Here is a 14,872-nt window from a genome sequence, read left to right as displayed (position 1 = left end):
TAAAATTATTTACTAACCTTTTAAATATTATCGTTATGTGTCTATGAAAATTCCTCTCTAGTCAGTTAACCTCAGAATAAGAGTTAAATCCAACGATATTGGTATTGACACATGGCCTTCTATATTTATAGATATTTGAAAGTTGCTACATATCATTGAATAAACTGAAGTGACTCATTTAAAGTTATTGATCTAGCTAAGTCTTTGACATCTAAAACCACAAAAAAGTGGACAAGAAATTCAGAAGCACATTGTACTTTACATGCTATCTGTGAGCTATTTAAAACTGATGACAAGTTGGAGTATATCTTAAAAAAAAAAAAAAAAAAAAACCTTTATAACTTAGTATAGGTTTCAATGTGTTTTCAGTTAAAAGAAAATAAAAATTCTAAAATAAGAAAGTAAATGAACAAATCTGTGATTTTTCTATATAAATGTAACAGAATCTAGCTATTCTAATGAGAGGAAATGAAATGAGGAAAATCAGCCATGGTTTTTGTATATACACAGAAGTATAAAGTAGCTATTTGAAGAATTTTTTTCTATGTGTGGACATAAATTACTGCCATCCTATTTCTTGGGACTTAGCATCTACAGAAAGTAAAATATTTATTGCATTTGTGGGTAAGTTTTGTGTCTGTTTATACTGCAAAAGGTATACTAGCATTTTTTCAGACTCTCTGAATTCATTACTTAAATTCACATGCCATCACTTAGCCATACCTTGCAAAGTGATGAAACGTGGGAATAAATATAAGCCTACAGAATGCAATTTTACTTTCTAATGGGTTTTCAGGCAAAAGAAATCAAGATTCTCAAATACACAAATCAAATGAATGGATCTTGGTGTTTTCTCTGAAAATACGAAAACATCCCAATGGCCGGAATGCAATTACCTACATGTTGAGTATAAGTAAATTTTTGTGTAGACAGAAAGGTATACTACAGCATATGAAAGATTTCTCCTACACATGGGCTTCAATTATATCACACTGTGTACTGAGACTAGGTGAGTATGTAAAATAAAATGTTTTCTGCATTTGTTAGCAACTTCTTAGTCAATTTTTTGAATTGCAAGACAGAAGGAGAAAGAGGGAGAAAGAGTCATTTGGGCCTTAAATCTCTTTAAAACTGATTCAGAAAAATCTCAACCTATGCATGCCAATCTACAGAACTCCCCTGGGACAAATGAGAACTCTGCCCCCACTTAGCTACCTCTAGAAGGACTATCTCTGTGTCTCAAGATGAAAGGCAATTGGCGTAATAAAATCTATCCAATCCCTGAGCACATTTTAGATCTGCTCTAAATCAGAATCCAGGGGACTGTGTGCTCTGATCAGTTGCAGATCTGGAAAATGACTCCACAGCATGTTGATAGTGAGACTGTTTCCAGCTTACCAGACATTCGTCTGTTTTTAAAGCTGGATGATAATCTACAGTGTTTGGCCACATCTGTGATTAATGGACACAAGCAAAATTCGCTCTTACGGTATATAAAGTTTGGTTATGGCTACGCTTTTCAGCACTCTTGGATAAAAACAATTCAGTATCTTTAAAATTGTGCCTGCAAAAGTGACTACTTACAGTTGTGAAATACATAAAACAGCATGTTTGATGAGAAAAAGAAATCTGTGCCTGGCACTTCGGCAGACTTCACTGAGCACCAGATCATAAGGAGAAAACAGGCTCTGTGCCTGATGACTATAACGGAAGTTGTGAAAGCAAGACACCTCTTGCCAAACTACACTTCTCTATGGGGACATGTACCAACAAAAAATAAGCTTTAAAAATATCAGTTTCAATAGTCAATGACAGAAATGTCCATTTGCACCAGAACGCTGATAGTCAAAATACAGCACAACGTATAAACACGGTACAGTTTTTTTCTAAACAAAACTTCCTCCTCCTCCAATTCAGGAGCGACTCAGGAGCATAAATATTGTATCCTTAACTTTAGAAACTGAATTTCCTTTGGAAATTTTTCTGAGCAAAAATTATGGATATTATGGGTATTGCTCAAAAATGTCAATATACGTATATAAGTATAAAAAGAGGGTCTCATTCACCTCTTGTGTTTGGTAGCATTGGCTACATAAAGAAGTGTTTTTCTCCAGGTATAGGATCAAGTTCATTTCTCCTATGAAGCCAAAATACTAGAAATGATGAAAGTTCCATATTCTACGTTGGTCTTCCTTCTGGATCATATCCCGTTGCCTTTACTTTTTCAAGTCAAGGAACCAGCATAAGAAAGCTTCAGCTCAAATAGTTAACCACCTCCTCTTCCACTGTTCACACTGACGATGCCAGGAGACACCACGTCATGGGGCCCAGAAACATCAAGAGGATTATAGGAACCAACATGTCAAAAGCAATCCTTTTCCCCCTACCAATGTGGTAGTGCCCATTTTTGAGAGTACTTCAAAATCTTGACTGGGGTTTAATTACCCACTCAGCTTGAGGATTTACATGATATACATCCAATATATAAGCATCTGGATCCAAGCAATGCTGTCCTAAAAGAAAAGGAAAAGCGGAGAATGTTTTCTAGAGTGCATGCTTCTCTCTGTGTGTGTTTATCAGGTTTACATAAGCCCAATATAGTTCTCTCAACAAAAGTAAGTAGATACAATTCAAAGTTCCTTAGCAAAGCCTTTTTTTTTAAAGACTGAAATACTTCAAGTAAATTCCCTCTACTTGTTTGCATGAGTCTCCAGAAAGAGACTGTCTAACTTCAAAAAACCCAAAAGTTTACTCCATACCAAAACTAAAATATTCTCATTTAAATTTTGAAAATATTCTAGAAAAATCATGCAATTGCTCTTAGTTGAGATTTAAAAGTCAGAAACTTACTGATTTTAAATTGTATCAAAGAAACATAAAATACACTTTTACAATAATAGCCACATATTTCTTTCAGAGTAATCAGAGAATTTAGCAGTAAAAATTATTGAAGAACACTTACCTATATTTCCTCCAATTTCATACAACCTTTGGTTTTGGATCTTAATGCATTCTGATGAACTATGACTAAAATGAGAAAGCAAATACAATTTTTAACCCTCTTTTATGATCTGAGGTAAATCTGTAGATTAACTAACTATAGCAACAAAAAATTCACTTTGCTTTGAGTTAAGTACACCCTCAAAGTCATTACTATAACAGAAGTTATGAGATGTATGTATTGTTTGACATAGACAAAAAGCTCAGGTACAGAGAGAACGGGACTATTTCAAAGCCAAGTTGGGATGCTGCGGTGCTCTACAGCACAGAGTCCACTCCCTTCCCCACTGCCAGCTCTATTTTAGAGGCGTAACTGTTGCTGACGCATCAAGGCTGGCCAAGGAGCTGCTGGATGTTTAATGTTGTCTTGTCATTGGTTGTGTTGCTCTCAGTTCACCAAAAGAAGTCAAGTTTCATTTCTGTATTTGCAAACAATTGAATGGAATCCCCTCCACAGTCCATGTCACAATTCTAACCTTGCCTAATGTCTTGCAAACTGTCTAAGGCTGACTTCAATGCATGTCTCTGCCCTATAATAAAAGCAAGTCAGAGAAAATAATTTCACCAGTTTAATGTTTCCACCCTAGACTAGAATGCTAGACTGGGATGTTCTGAAAGAGCATTGCTGATCTCCATCCTGGCTCAGGAATAACTTAGAGTTGGTTACTTCAAAAAGATTGTTCTCAGCTCTCTACTTCGAGGAAGAAGGATGTGCCCTCCCATTTTTTTATGAATAAACTTTGTATTGAGATAACTGTAGATACACATGTCGTTGTAAGAAATGATTCAGAAGGATCCTGTATATCCTTAACTCTATTTTCCCCAATAGCAACATCTTGCAAAACCAAGCTGTCGACATTGCTTTTGTCAAGATACAGAACATTTATTTCCCTCCTGTGTGTCTTTGACAGCCGCATCCACCTCACTCTCCCCACCACTCTGACCATCATAAAAATTTAAAGATTTTTTTTTTATCTAAATGGAAACAGAAACAATATGGAGTCTTTTTGTATTGGCATTTTTTCATTCAGCCTAATTCCCTGGAGATTCATCCAAGCTGTTGCGTGTATCAGTAGTTCATCCCTATTTATTCCAGGATATGGATATACCACAGTTTAACTCTTCACCTGTTGAAGGACATGTGTGCTGTCACCAGTTTTGGGCTACTACAAATAAAGTTGCTATAAGCATTTGTATACAGGTTTTTACGTGAAGTTTAGGATTAAAAGTTTTATGTGAACTTCAGTTCTTTGAGGTAAATGCCCAGGAGCGTGATTGCTGGGTTATATGGTAGTTGTATATTTAGTTTTATAAAAAACTGCTTGAACTGTTTGTTTTACTGTACCATTTTATGTTCCCATCGGCAACGTATGGGTGATACAGTTTCTCCTTATCCTTGCCAGCATTTGATGTTGTCACTATTTTTTGTTTAGTCATTCTGATAGGTGTGTAGTGACAGCTCATTGTGGTTTTAATTCAAATTTCCCTAGTGGTTCATAATGCCAAGCATCTTTTCAGGCACTTACTTATCATCTGCATATCCTCTTTGGTGAAATAGCTATGCATGTCTTCTGCGCATTTCCAAATTGGACTTTTTTTTTAATGTTAATTTTTGAGGTTTTTTTTAATGTCAGAGACACTAGTCCTTGTCAGATGTGTGGTTTGCAAATGTTTTCTCCCAGTCTGTAGCCAGTCCGTTCATTCTCTTCCCTGGGTCTTTCACAGAGTAAACACTTAAAGTTTTGATAAGGTCTAATTTATCAGTTTTTATCTTTTATTGTTCATGATTTTGGTGTCAAATCTAGGAAATCTTCACTAGCGCTGAATATATTTTTTCTAAAATTTTATATTTCTAGGTTTTACATTTAAATCTGTGATCCATTTTTCAAAACTCCCTTTTCCTCTTTCCCCAGCCCCTGGTAACCACTAGTCTTCTTTTGCCTTAGAATATTTGCCCATTTTAGATATTTCATAACAGTGGAATCATACAATATTTGTCCTTTTGTTGCCCATATTTTTCACTTAGCATAATGTTTTCAAAATTCACCTGTGTGGTGGCATGTACCAGAACTTCATTTCTCTTCATAGCTGAATAATATTCAATTGTATGTATACACCACATTTTATTTATCCACTCATCTGTTGATGGATATTTGAGTTGTTTCCACCTTTAGGATATTGTGAATAATGCTGCAATGAACATTGGTGTACATGTGTCTGTTTTGAGTCACTGCTTTCAATTCTTTGGAGAGTAATGGCTAGACCATATTGTGATTCTATATTTAAACTATTTTAGGAACTGCCACACTGTTTTCCATAGTAGCTGCCCAGTTTACATTCCCACCAGCAATGCACAAATGTTCCAATTTCTCCACATCCTTGCAATATTTATCCCCTCCCTCTTTTTTTTTTTTTTAAATAATAACCATCCTAGTGGGTGTAAAGCAGTAGTATGTCATGTGATTTTGATTTGCATTTCCCTAATAGCTACTGATATTGAATATCTTTTCCAGTGCTTATTGTCTATTCATATATCTTCTTTGGAGACGTGTCTAAGTCCTTTCTCAATTTTTAAATTGGGGTGTTAGTCTTATTGTTGTTGAACATTAAGAGTTCTTTGTATCCTGAATAAACTGAATGTTTCGAAGGTCAGCATAGCGGTGGTGGGGGGGGTGGTTTGGGGACCATGGTTTCAGGGGACATCTAAGTCATTTGGCATAATAAAATCTATTAACAAAACATTCTGCATCGCATTTTGGAGAGTGGCATCTGGGGTCTTAAATGCTACCAAGTGGCCATCTAAGATGCATCAGTTGCTCTCAACCCACCTGGAGCAAAGGAGAATACCAAGAACACCAAGACACCAAGGACACAAGGTAATTACGAGCCCAAAAGACAGAAAGGGTCACATGAACCAGAGACTATATCAGCCTGAGACCAGAAGAACTAGATGGTGCCCGGCTACAACTGATGACTGCCCTGACAGGGAACACAATAGAGAACCCCTGAGGGAGCAGGACAGCAGCAGAATGTGGCCCCCAAATTCTCATAAAAAGATCAGACTTAATGGTCTGACTGAGACTAGAAAGACCCCGGTGGTCATGGCCCCCAGGCCTCCCTCCTGTTGGCCCAGGACAGGGACTATTCCCAAAGCCAACTCTTCAGACAGGGATTGGACTGGAAAATGGGTTGGAGAGGGATGGTGAGGAGGAAGCTTCTTAGATCAGGTGGACACTTGAGACTGTGTTGGCTTCTCCTCCCTGGAGAGGAGATGAGAGGGTAGAGGGGGTTAGAAGCTGGTGAAATGGATACGAAAAGAGAGAGTGGAGGGAGGGAGCAGGCTGTCTCATTAGGGGGAGAGCAATTGGGAGTATGTAGCAAGGTGTATATAAGTTTTTGTGTGACAGACTGACTTGATTTGTAAACTTTCACTGAAAGCAAAATAAAAATTAAAAAAAAAAAATCAAAGACAAAAAAAAAGATTTCTTTGTATATTCTGCATAATAAACCCTTATCTGATATATGGTTTTCAGATATTTTCTCCCATTCTGTAGGTTGTCTTTTCACTTTCTTGATAATGTCCCTGGATGCACATAAGTTTTTAATTTTGATTAAGTCTTGCTTATCTATTTTATTCTCTTGTTGCTCATGCTTTTGGTGTCATATCTAAGAATCCATAGTCTAAAAGAAATCCTAAACTTTACCTCTATGTTTTCTTATAAGAATTTTATGGTTTTAGCTCTTATATTTCGGTCATTGATCCACTTAAAATTAATTTTTGTATATAGTGTGAGGTATGGGTCCAATTTAATTCTTCTGCATATGGCGATCCAGATGTTACAGCACCATGTGTTGAAGAAACTATTCCTCTCCCAGTGAATGTACTTGGCATCCTTATTGAAAATCAATTGGCCATATGGGTTTATTTTTGGATTCTCAATTCTACTCCATTAGTCTATATGTCTGTCCTTATACCAGTACCACACTGTTTTGATTACTGTAGCTTTGTAATAGATTTCAAAGTTGGGAAGCATGAGTCCTCCTACTTTGTTCTGTTTTTTCAAGGTTCTTTTAGATGGTATTATAAAATGAACGGTGTCCTTAATTTCATTTTCAGATAGTTTGTTGCTGGTATATAGTAACATAACTGATTTCTGTCTGCTGATTTTGTACTCTGCAACATTGTTAAATTTGTTTATTAGCTCTAGTAAGTAGCTTTCTTGTGTATTCTTTGGGATTTTCTGTATATAGTATTTTTTCATCTGCATATAGAGATGTTTTAGTTCTTCTTTCCCAGTTTATATGCCTTTTATTTCTTTTTCTTCCCTGGCTAGGACTTCCAGTACAATGCTGACTAGTAGTGGTGAAAGCAGGCATCCTTGTCTTGTTCCTGATCTCAGGAGGAAAGCTTTCAGTCTTTCACCATTGAGTGTGATGTTTGCTGTGGGTTTTTCACAAATGCCTTTTGTCATGTTAAGGAATTTCCCTTCTTTTCCTAGTTTGCTGAGTATTTTTAACATGAAAGAGTGTTGAATTTTGTCAAGTACCTTTTTCTGCATTAAGATGACTGTGTGTGTATGTGTGTGTGTTTTCCTTCAGTCTATTAATGCGGTATATTGCACTGATTTTTCTTATGTTGAACCTCTGTGATTCATTTTGTGTTAATTTTTGTGTAAGGTGTGAGGTTTATCTTGAGGTTTTGTTTTGTTTTGCTTATGGATGTCCAATTGCCGCAGCACCATTTGTTGAAAAGGCTATCTTTCCTTCACTGAATTGCTTTTGTACCTTTGTCAAACATCATTTGGGCATATTTATGTGGGTTTATTTCTGGGTTTTCCATCTTGTTCCCTTGATCTAAATATCTCTCCACCAAAACTTGATTACTGTAGCTATATACCCCCTAAAAAAAAATTGCCGTCAAGTCGATTCTGACTCATACAGACCATATAGGACAGAATAGAACTGCCCCATAGAGTTTCCAAGGAGTGGCTGGTGGATTCAAACTGCAGACCTTTTGGTTAACAGCTGTAGCACTTAACCACTATGCCGCCAGGGTTTCCATAGCTATATAAAAAAACAAAAACAAAAAACAACCAAACCCAGTGCCGTCGAGTCGGTTCCTACTCATAGCAACCCTATAGGACAGAGTAGAACTGCCCCATAGAGTTTCCAAGGAGCGCCTGGTGGATTTGAACTGCCAACCCTTTGGTTAGCAGGCGTAGCACTTAACCACTATAGTAGGCTTTAATATTGACCACAGTGCTTCCTCCCACTTTTTTTCTTCTTTTTAAATATTGTTTAGCTATTCTAAGGCCTTTCCATATAAATTTTAGAATGAGCTTGCGTATGTCTGCAGAAGGAGCTCTGCTGGCACAATGGGTAAGCACTTGGCTGCTAACCAGAAGGCGGTGGTTCAAACTCACCCAGCAGCTCCAAGGGAGAAAGACGTGGCAATATGCTCCTGTAAAGATTACAGCCTAGAAAACCCTAGGGGGCAGTTCTACTCTATCACATAGGGCCGCTATGAGTCAAAAGTGACTCTATGGCACCTAACAACAACATGGCTACAAAAAGTCCTAAGATTTTTGATACAAATTGCATTAAATCTATAAGTCGATTTGGGGAGAACTGATATCTTTACTACATTGAATCCTCCAATCCATGAACATAGTGTGTCTCTCCATTAATTTAGATCTTTGATCTCCTTCATCAGCATTTATAATTTTCAGCATAAAGATCCTGTGTATGTTTCCTATCCTGTGTATGTTTCCTTAAGCTTATACCTATTTTTTTCTTACTTATTTTTTCATTTATTTTACTTTGGAGTGATTGTAAATAGTATTGTGTTTTTAATTTCAGTTTCCACATGGTCATTGTGAATATATAGAAAGAAATGTGCTTAAATTTTGTGTGTAGCTCTTGTATCCTGTGACCTTCCTGAACTCCGTTATTAGTTTCAGAAGTTGTTTTGTTTTGTTTTGTAGATTCTATGGAGATTTCTACATAGACAATCATGTCATCTGCAGATAGGGACTATTTGATTTCTTCCTTTACAACCTGTTTGCTTTTCATTTCTTTTTCTTGCCTCATTGCAGAGGCTTGAATTTCCAGTATTGTGTTGAATAAAAATGGTGAAAGTGGACATCGTTGTCCTTGAACTTAGAGGAAAAGCAGTCAATCCGTCACCTTTAAGTACGATGCTAGCTGTAGATTTTTGTAGATGATCTTTATCAAGTTTGGGAAGTCTCTTTTCCTAGATTGCTAAGAGTTTTCATCATGAGTGGGTATTGGATTTTTGTCAAAAGCTTTTCTACATTAATTGACATGATCAAATCAATCTCTCCTGTTGATATGTTATATTGCATTAATTTATTTTTGAATTTTGAAGCAACCTTGCATACCTGGAACAAGTTCCACTTGGTCATGGTGTAAAATTCTTTTAATACATTGGAACAGATTTGCTAGAATTTTGTTAATTTTTGTATCTAAGCTCATGAGAGACATTCTTTAATTTTATTATATATATATTTTTTTGTATTGTTTTTGTCTGGCTTTGGTGTCAGGCCAATACTAACTTTATAAAATGTGTTAAAGAGTGTTTCATCCTATTCTATGTTCTGTAAGAAACTGTGCTAAATTGGTGTTAATTCTTTAAATATTTGCTAGAATTCAATGAGGCTATCTGTCTTAATTATCTAGTGCCACTACAAAAGAAATACCACAACTGGCTGCCTTTAGCAAGCAGAAATTTATTTTCTCACAGTTTAGCAGGCTACAAGGCTAAATTCAGAGTGCTGGCTCATGGGGATGGCTTTCTCTCTTTGTCTGCTCTGGAGGAAGGTCCGTGTAGATCAGGAACGCCTCTTCTCAGAAGTGTTCACAAACAGGCCTCTCTCTGGCCTGCAGCCCCTCAGGGGCTTGGCTCTTCAGCTTCTCAGCCCCTTAGCCCAACCTCTGCCCTGCTCAGGCAAGTGTTACAAAGAATTGGGTACCTCCTCCCTTTTTAAAACGTAACTGTCTTAAGTATGTCCTCTCTATACACTGATCACCATATCAAATGGTGTAATTTTTGCTTCAACTATCGCATATGATTTGCTTCAACTATCAAATAAGAAATGCATGAAAAACAGGATAGTCTGTTATATTAACCCTATTTTTACCCATTCCAATGTTCTTTCCTTTCTCATGTTCTAAGCTTTCTTCTGTTATCATTTCCTTTCTGTTTAGAGAGTTTCCTTTAACCATTATTTATGGGTAGATTTGCTAGCAACAAATTCTGTTAGTTTTCCCTCACTTGAGAATGTCTTTATTTCCCTTGCATTCATGTAGGATTTATTTGGTGGACATAGAATTTGTGGTTGACAATTCTTTTCTTTCAATACTTAAAAAAAAAAAAAAAGTTATTCCACTTCCTATTGCCCTCCATGGTTTCAGATGAGAAATCTATTGTCATTTGAATTGGTACTTCCCTATAAGAGATGCATCAAGGTTTTTTTTGTCTTTAGTATTCATGAGTTTAATTATAATATGTTTTGGAATGGATTTCTTTGGGCTTATCCTATTTAGCATTCACTTAGCTTCTTGAATCTTTAGGTTTCTATCTTTTTCTAATTTGGTGGTTTTCAGCCATTACTTATTCAGATACATTTTCAATCCCACTCTGTTTCCTCTAATTTTGGGACTCTGTAATACAAATGCTAGCTCTCTTGTTTTTTTTAGCTTCTTGAATCTTTAGGTTTCTATCTTTTTCTAATTTGGTGGTTTTCAGCCATTACTTATTCAGATACATTTTCAATCCCACTCTGTTTCCTCTAATTTTGGGACTCTGTAATACAAATGCTAGCTCTCTTGTTGTAGTCTCACAGGTCCCTGAGGCTCTGTTTCTTTTTCAGTTTATTTTCTCTCTTGTTCAGAATAAATTCTACTTATTTTTCTTCAAGTTCACTGATCACATCCTCTGTCATCTCCACTCTATTGAGCCCATCCAGCATTTTTTTTAAGTTATTATATCTTTTAGTTTTAGCTTCCATTTGGTTTTTTAAAAATAAATTCCATTTCTTTGTTGATATTTTCTATTTTTTCAATTGTTTCAAGAGAATTTCTAATTGTTTGTTGAAAGATATTTATGATAGCTGCTTTAAAATCTTTGTCAGATAATTCTAACATCTCATCAGCTTCAAGTTGGCATTTGTTTTTTTTCATGTATGTTTTTATTTTCCTCGTTCTAGGTACAATGAGTGAATTTCTCTATCCTGGACATTTTGGATATCATATAAGGATACTCTAGTTCCTATTTAATCTTCACTTTTTGGCGGGTAATCCTTCTGCTGAGATTCAGCATGAGGCTGATGTAGGTGTGTATGTTCAGCTGCCCACTGAGCCCTGCTGACACCTCTCCAGTGAAAGTGGGACAATGGCTGGCATTGCTTTATTCCTTCTGATTGGGGTGTAAGATCAGTTCCCTGCTAATCTCTGCGGCCAACAATGAAATGGGAAGCCAAGTGTTAACTCATATTGCTTTGTTGCTGCAAAGTGAGAGGCAAAACTCAGCTCCCCACTGGGTCCTGCTGACACTAGAAGAGAGATGAGTGGTAGCAGAGAGTCAACTACATTGCCTCCTACCACTTGTTCCATTTAGTTGAAGCCAGGTGGGCATAGAGGCTCAGCTCCCCACTGGGTCCAGCCTTCTCACTGGGTACAGGAGGGAATAGGAATGCTGACTATCCATGCTTCATCCTGCCTCATGTAGTTTTGTTTTACTGGGTGAGGACAGAGGTTCAACTCCCCACTGGGCCTCACTGAGACTATGAATGTGGGGGGGAGGGGAATGGAGTGCTTACTAGCCCTGACTTGCATGGCTTTGGTCAGTCTTATTGGTGCTGGGTGGGGGTAGTGAAGCCTAGGGGTGACTAGCCTGCCTTGCACTGCCTCATTGCTGCTGGGTAGAAGTTGCCTCAGGACCCTGGTGACACTACCCTGGTGGGGAATGAGATCACCACCTGGTTCCGTCTGGTGGGGGATGGAAGGTCAGTTGCCTGCTCAGTCCTGCCAAAACCAATGGAGCAAGTGGTGTGGTTTTTCAGTTGGTGTTTGGTTGGAGTGGAGTGGGTATTGCAGTCTTCCTGTTGTTAGGCGGCCCTTTTCCTAGTCCTTTGAACAGGGTGTAATAGGCTTTTCCTGGAGCTCTTTTTAGTCTGGGCCTGTTGTCAGTTCTGGGTTGGAGGATTCTGCAGTGCCCTGTCTGGGATATACAGGATATAAGGCAATAAGGAAACTCACGGAACTCAGAACTGTGTTGTTCCTCAAGGCCCAAGGCCCCTAGACATCTTTTAGAGTCTTCCTATGCTTTTTGTGTTATGTCCAAGGTTTTTTAGAAGTGAGAGGGAGAACTTGGGAGGATGGGACTCTTCTCCCCTTATTTACTCGAACAGGAGAGAAGATGAGTAAGCAGTCAGAAAATAAGGTTCTGGTGAGGTAGAGAAAAAGTGGGGCTGGTTTATAACTTTTAAATTAAAATAGGCTACAGTTCTAACTCCCCATGTGTCTGTCAGTTTGTCGTCCAGTGGGGCCTTGCGTGTTACTGTGATGGTGGAAGTGATGCCACCGGTATTCAAATACCAGCAGGGTCACCCATGGAGGACAGCTTTCAGCTGAGCTTCCAGACTAAGACTAGGAAGACGGACCTGGCAGTCTACTTCTGAAAAGTATTAGCCAGTGAAAACCTTATGAATAGCAGTGGAACACTGTCTGATACAGTGCTGGAAGATGAGCCCCCCAGGTTGGAAGGCACTCAAAAGATGACTGGGGAAGAGCTGTCTCCTCAAAGTAGAGTCGACCTTAATGACGTGGATGGAGTAAAGCTTTCGGGACCTTCATTTGCTGATGTGGCATGACTCAAAATGGGAAGAAACAGCTACAAACATCCATTAATAATTGGAACCTGGAATGTACGAAGTATGAATCTAGGAAAATTAGAAATCGTCAAAAATGAAACGGACTGCATAAATTTTGATATCCTAGGCATTAGTGAACTGAAATGGACTGGTTTGGCCATTTTGAATCCGACAATCATATAGTCTACTACACTGGGAATGACAACTTGAAGAGGAATGGTGTTGCATTCATCATCAAAAAGAACATTTCAAGATCTATCCTGAAGTACAATGCTGTCAGTGATAGGATAATATCCGTATGCCTACAAGGAAGACCAGTTAATACGACTATTATTCAAATGTACACACCAACCACTAGGGCCAAAGATGAAGAAATAGAAGATTTTTATCAGCTGCTGCAGTCTGATATTGATCGAACATGCAATCATGATGCATTGATAATTACTGGTGATTTTAATGTGAAAGTTGGAAACAAAGAAGGATCAGTAGTTGGAAAATATGGCCTTGGTGATAGAAACAATGCTGGAGATCGAATGATAGAATTTTGCAAGACCAACAACTTCTTCATTGAAAATATCTTCTTTCACCAACATAAACGGCGACTATACACATGGACTCTGAGTTGGAATCAACTCTACGGCAGTGGGTTTGGTTTTTTTGGTTTATACACATGGACCTCACCAGATGGAACACACAGAAATCAAATTGACTACATCTGTGGAAAGAGACGATGGTAAAGCTCAATATCATCAGTCAGAACAAGGCCAGGGGCTGACTGTGGAACAGACCATCAATTGCTCATATGCAAGTTCAAGCTGAAACTGAAGAAAATCAGAGCAAGGCCACGAGAGCCAAAATATGACCTTGAGTATATCCCACCTGAATTTAGAGACCATCTCAAAAATAGATTTGATGCATTGAACTCTAGTGACCAAAGACCAGATGAGTTGTGGAATGACATCAAGGACATCATCCATGAAGCAAGAGGTCACTGAAAAGATGGGAAAGAGAGAAAAGGCCAAGATGGATGTTGGAGGAGACTCTGAAACTTGCTCTCGAACGTTGAGCAGCTAAAGCAAAAGGAAGAATTGATGAAGTAAATGAACCGAACAGAAGATTTCAAAGGGCCTCTTGAGAAGACAAAGTGAAGTATTATAATGACATGTGCAAAGAGCTAGAAATGGAAAACCAAAAGGAAAGAACATGCTCGGTGTTTCTCAAGCTGAGAGAATTGAAGAAAAAATTCAAGCCTCGAGTTGCAATAGTGAAGGATTCTATGGGGAAAATATTAAATGAAGCAGAAAGCATCAAAAGAAGATGGAAGGAATACACAGAGTCATTATACAAAAAGAATTAGTTGATGTTCAACCACTTCAAGAGGTAGCATATGATCAGGAACCGATGGTACTGAAGGAAGAAGTCCAAGCTGCTCTGAAGGCATTGGTGAAAAACAAGCCTCCGGGAATTGATGGAATATCAATGAGATGTTTCAACAAACAGATGCAGCACTGGAGGTGCTCACTCATCTATGCCAAGAAATATGGAAGACAGCTTCCTGGCCAACTGACTGGAAGAGATCCATATTTATGCCTATTCCCAAGAAAGGTGACCTAAATGAATGTGGAAATTATAGAACAATATCATTAATATCACATGCAAGCAAAATTTTGCTGACGATCACTCAAAAACGGCTGCAGCAGTATATCGACAGGGAACTGCCAGAAATTTAGGCTGGTTTCAGAAGAGGATGTGGAACCAGGGATATCATTGCCAATGTCAGATGGATCCTGGCTGAAAGCAGAGAATACCAGAAGGATGTTTACCTGTGTTTTATTGACTATGCAAAGGCATTCGACTGTGTGGATCATAACAAATTATGGATAATATCGCGAAGAACGGGAATTCCAGAACACTTAATTGTGCTCATGAGGAACCTTTACATAGATCAAGAGGCAGTTGTTCAGACAGAACAAGGGGAT

General features: G+C 38.0%; 1 protein-coding gene across 11 annotated transcripts in view; it reads right to left on the bottom strand.

Annotated features, from left to right (window-relative positions):
* Positions 1 to 383: 383 nt before the first annotated feature.
* The window catches only part of ARHGAP28 (Rho GTPase activating protein 28), a 220,327-nt gene continuing 205,838 nt past the window's right edge, over positions 384 to 14,872 (bottom strand). For 7 of the 11 annotated variants that reach the window (XM_049902499.1, XM_049902500.1, XM_049902498.1 and 4 more), the window contains 2 exons: positions 2,963 to 3,027; positions 384 to 2,513 (listed from right to left, as the gene is read on the bottom strand). In XM_049902499.1, the coding sequence (XP_049758456.1) occupies positions 2,419 to 2,513; positions 2,963 to 3,027 (160 nt within the window). In that variant the 3' untranslated portion in view covers positions 384 to 2,418. The remainder of the gene's footprint in view (positions 2,514 to 2,962; positions 3,028 to 14,872) is intronic. The other 4 variants (XM_049902497.1, XM_049902504.1, XM_049902496.1 and 1 more) reach the window with 3 other exon arrangements.

This window comes from Elephas maximus, chromosome 11, assembly GCF_024166365.1.
Source record: "Elephas maximus indicus isolate mEleMax1 chromosome 11, mEleMax1 primary haplotype, whole genome shotgun sequence".
NCBI lineage: Eukaryota > Metazoa > Chordata > Mammalia > Proboscidea > Elephantidae > Elephas > Elephas maximus.
Note: the sequence above shows the minus strand (reverse complement) of the source record. Positions and strands in the feature narration are given on the sequence as shown.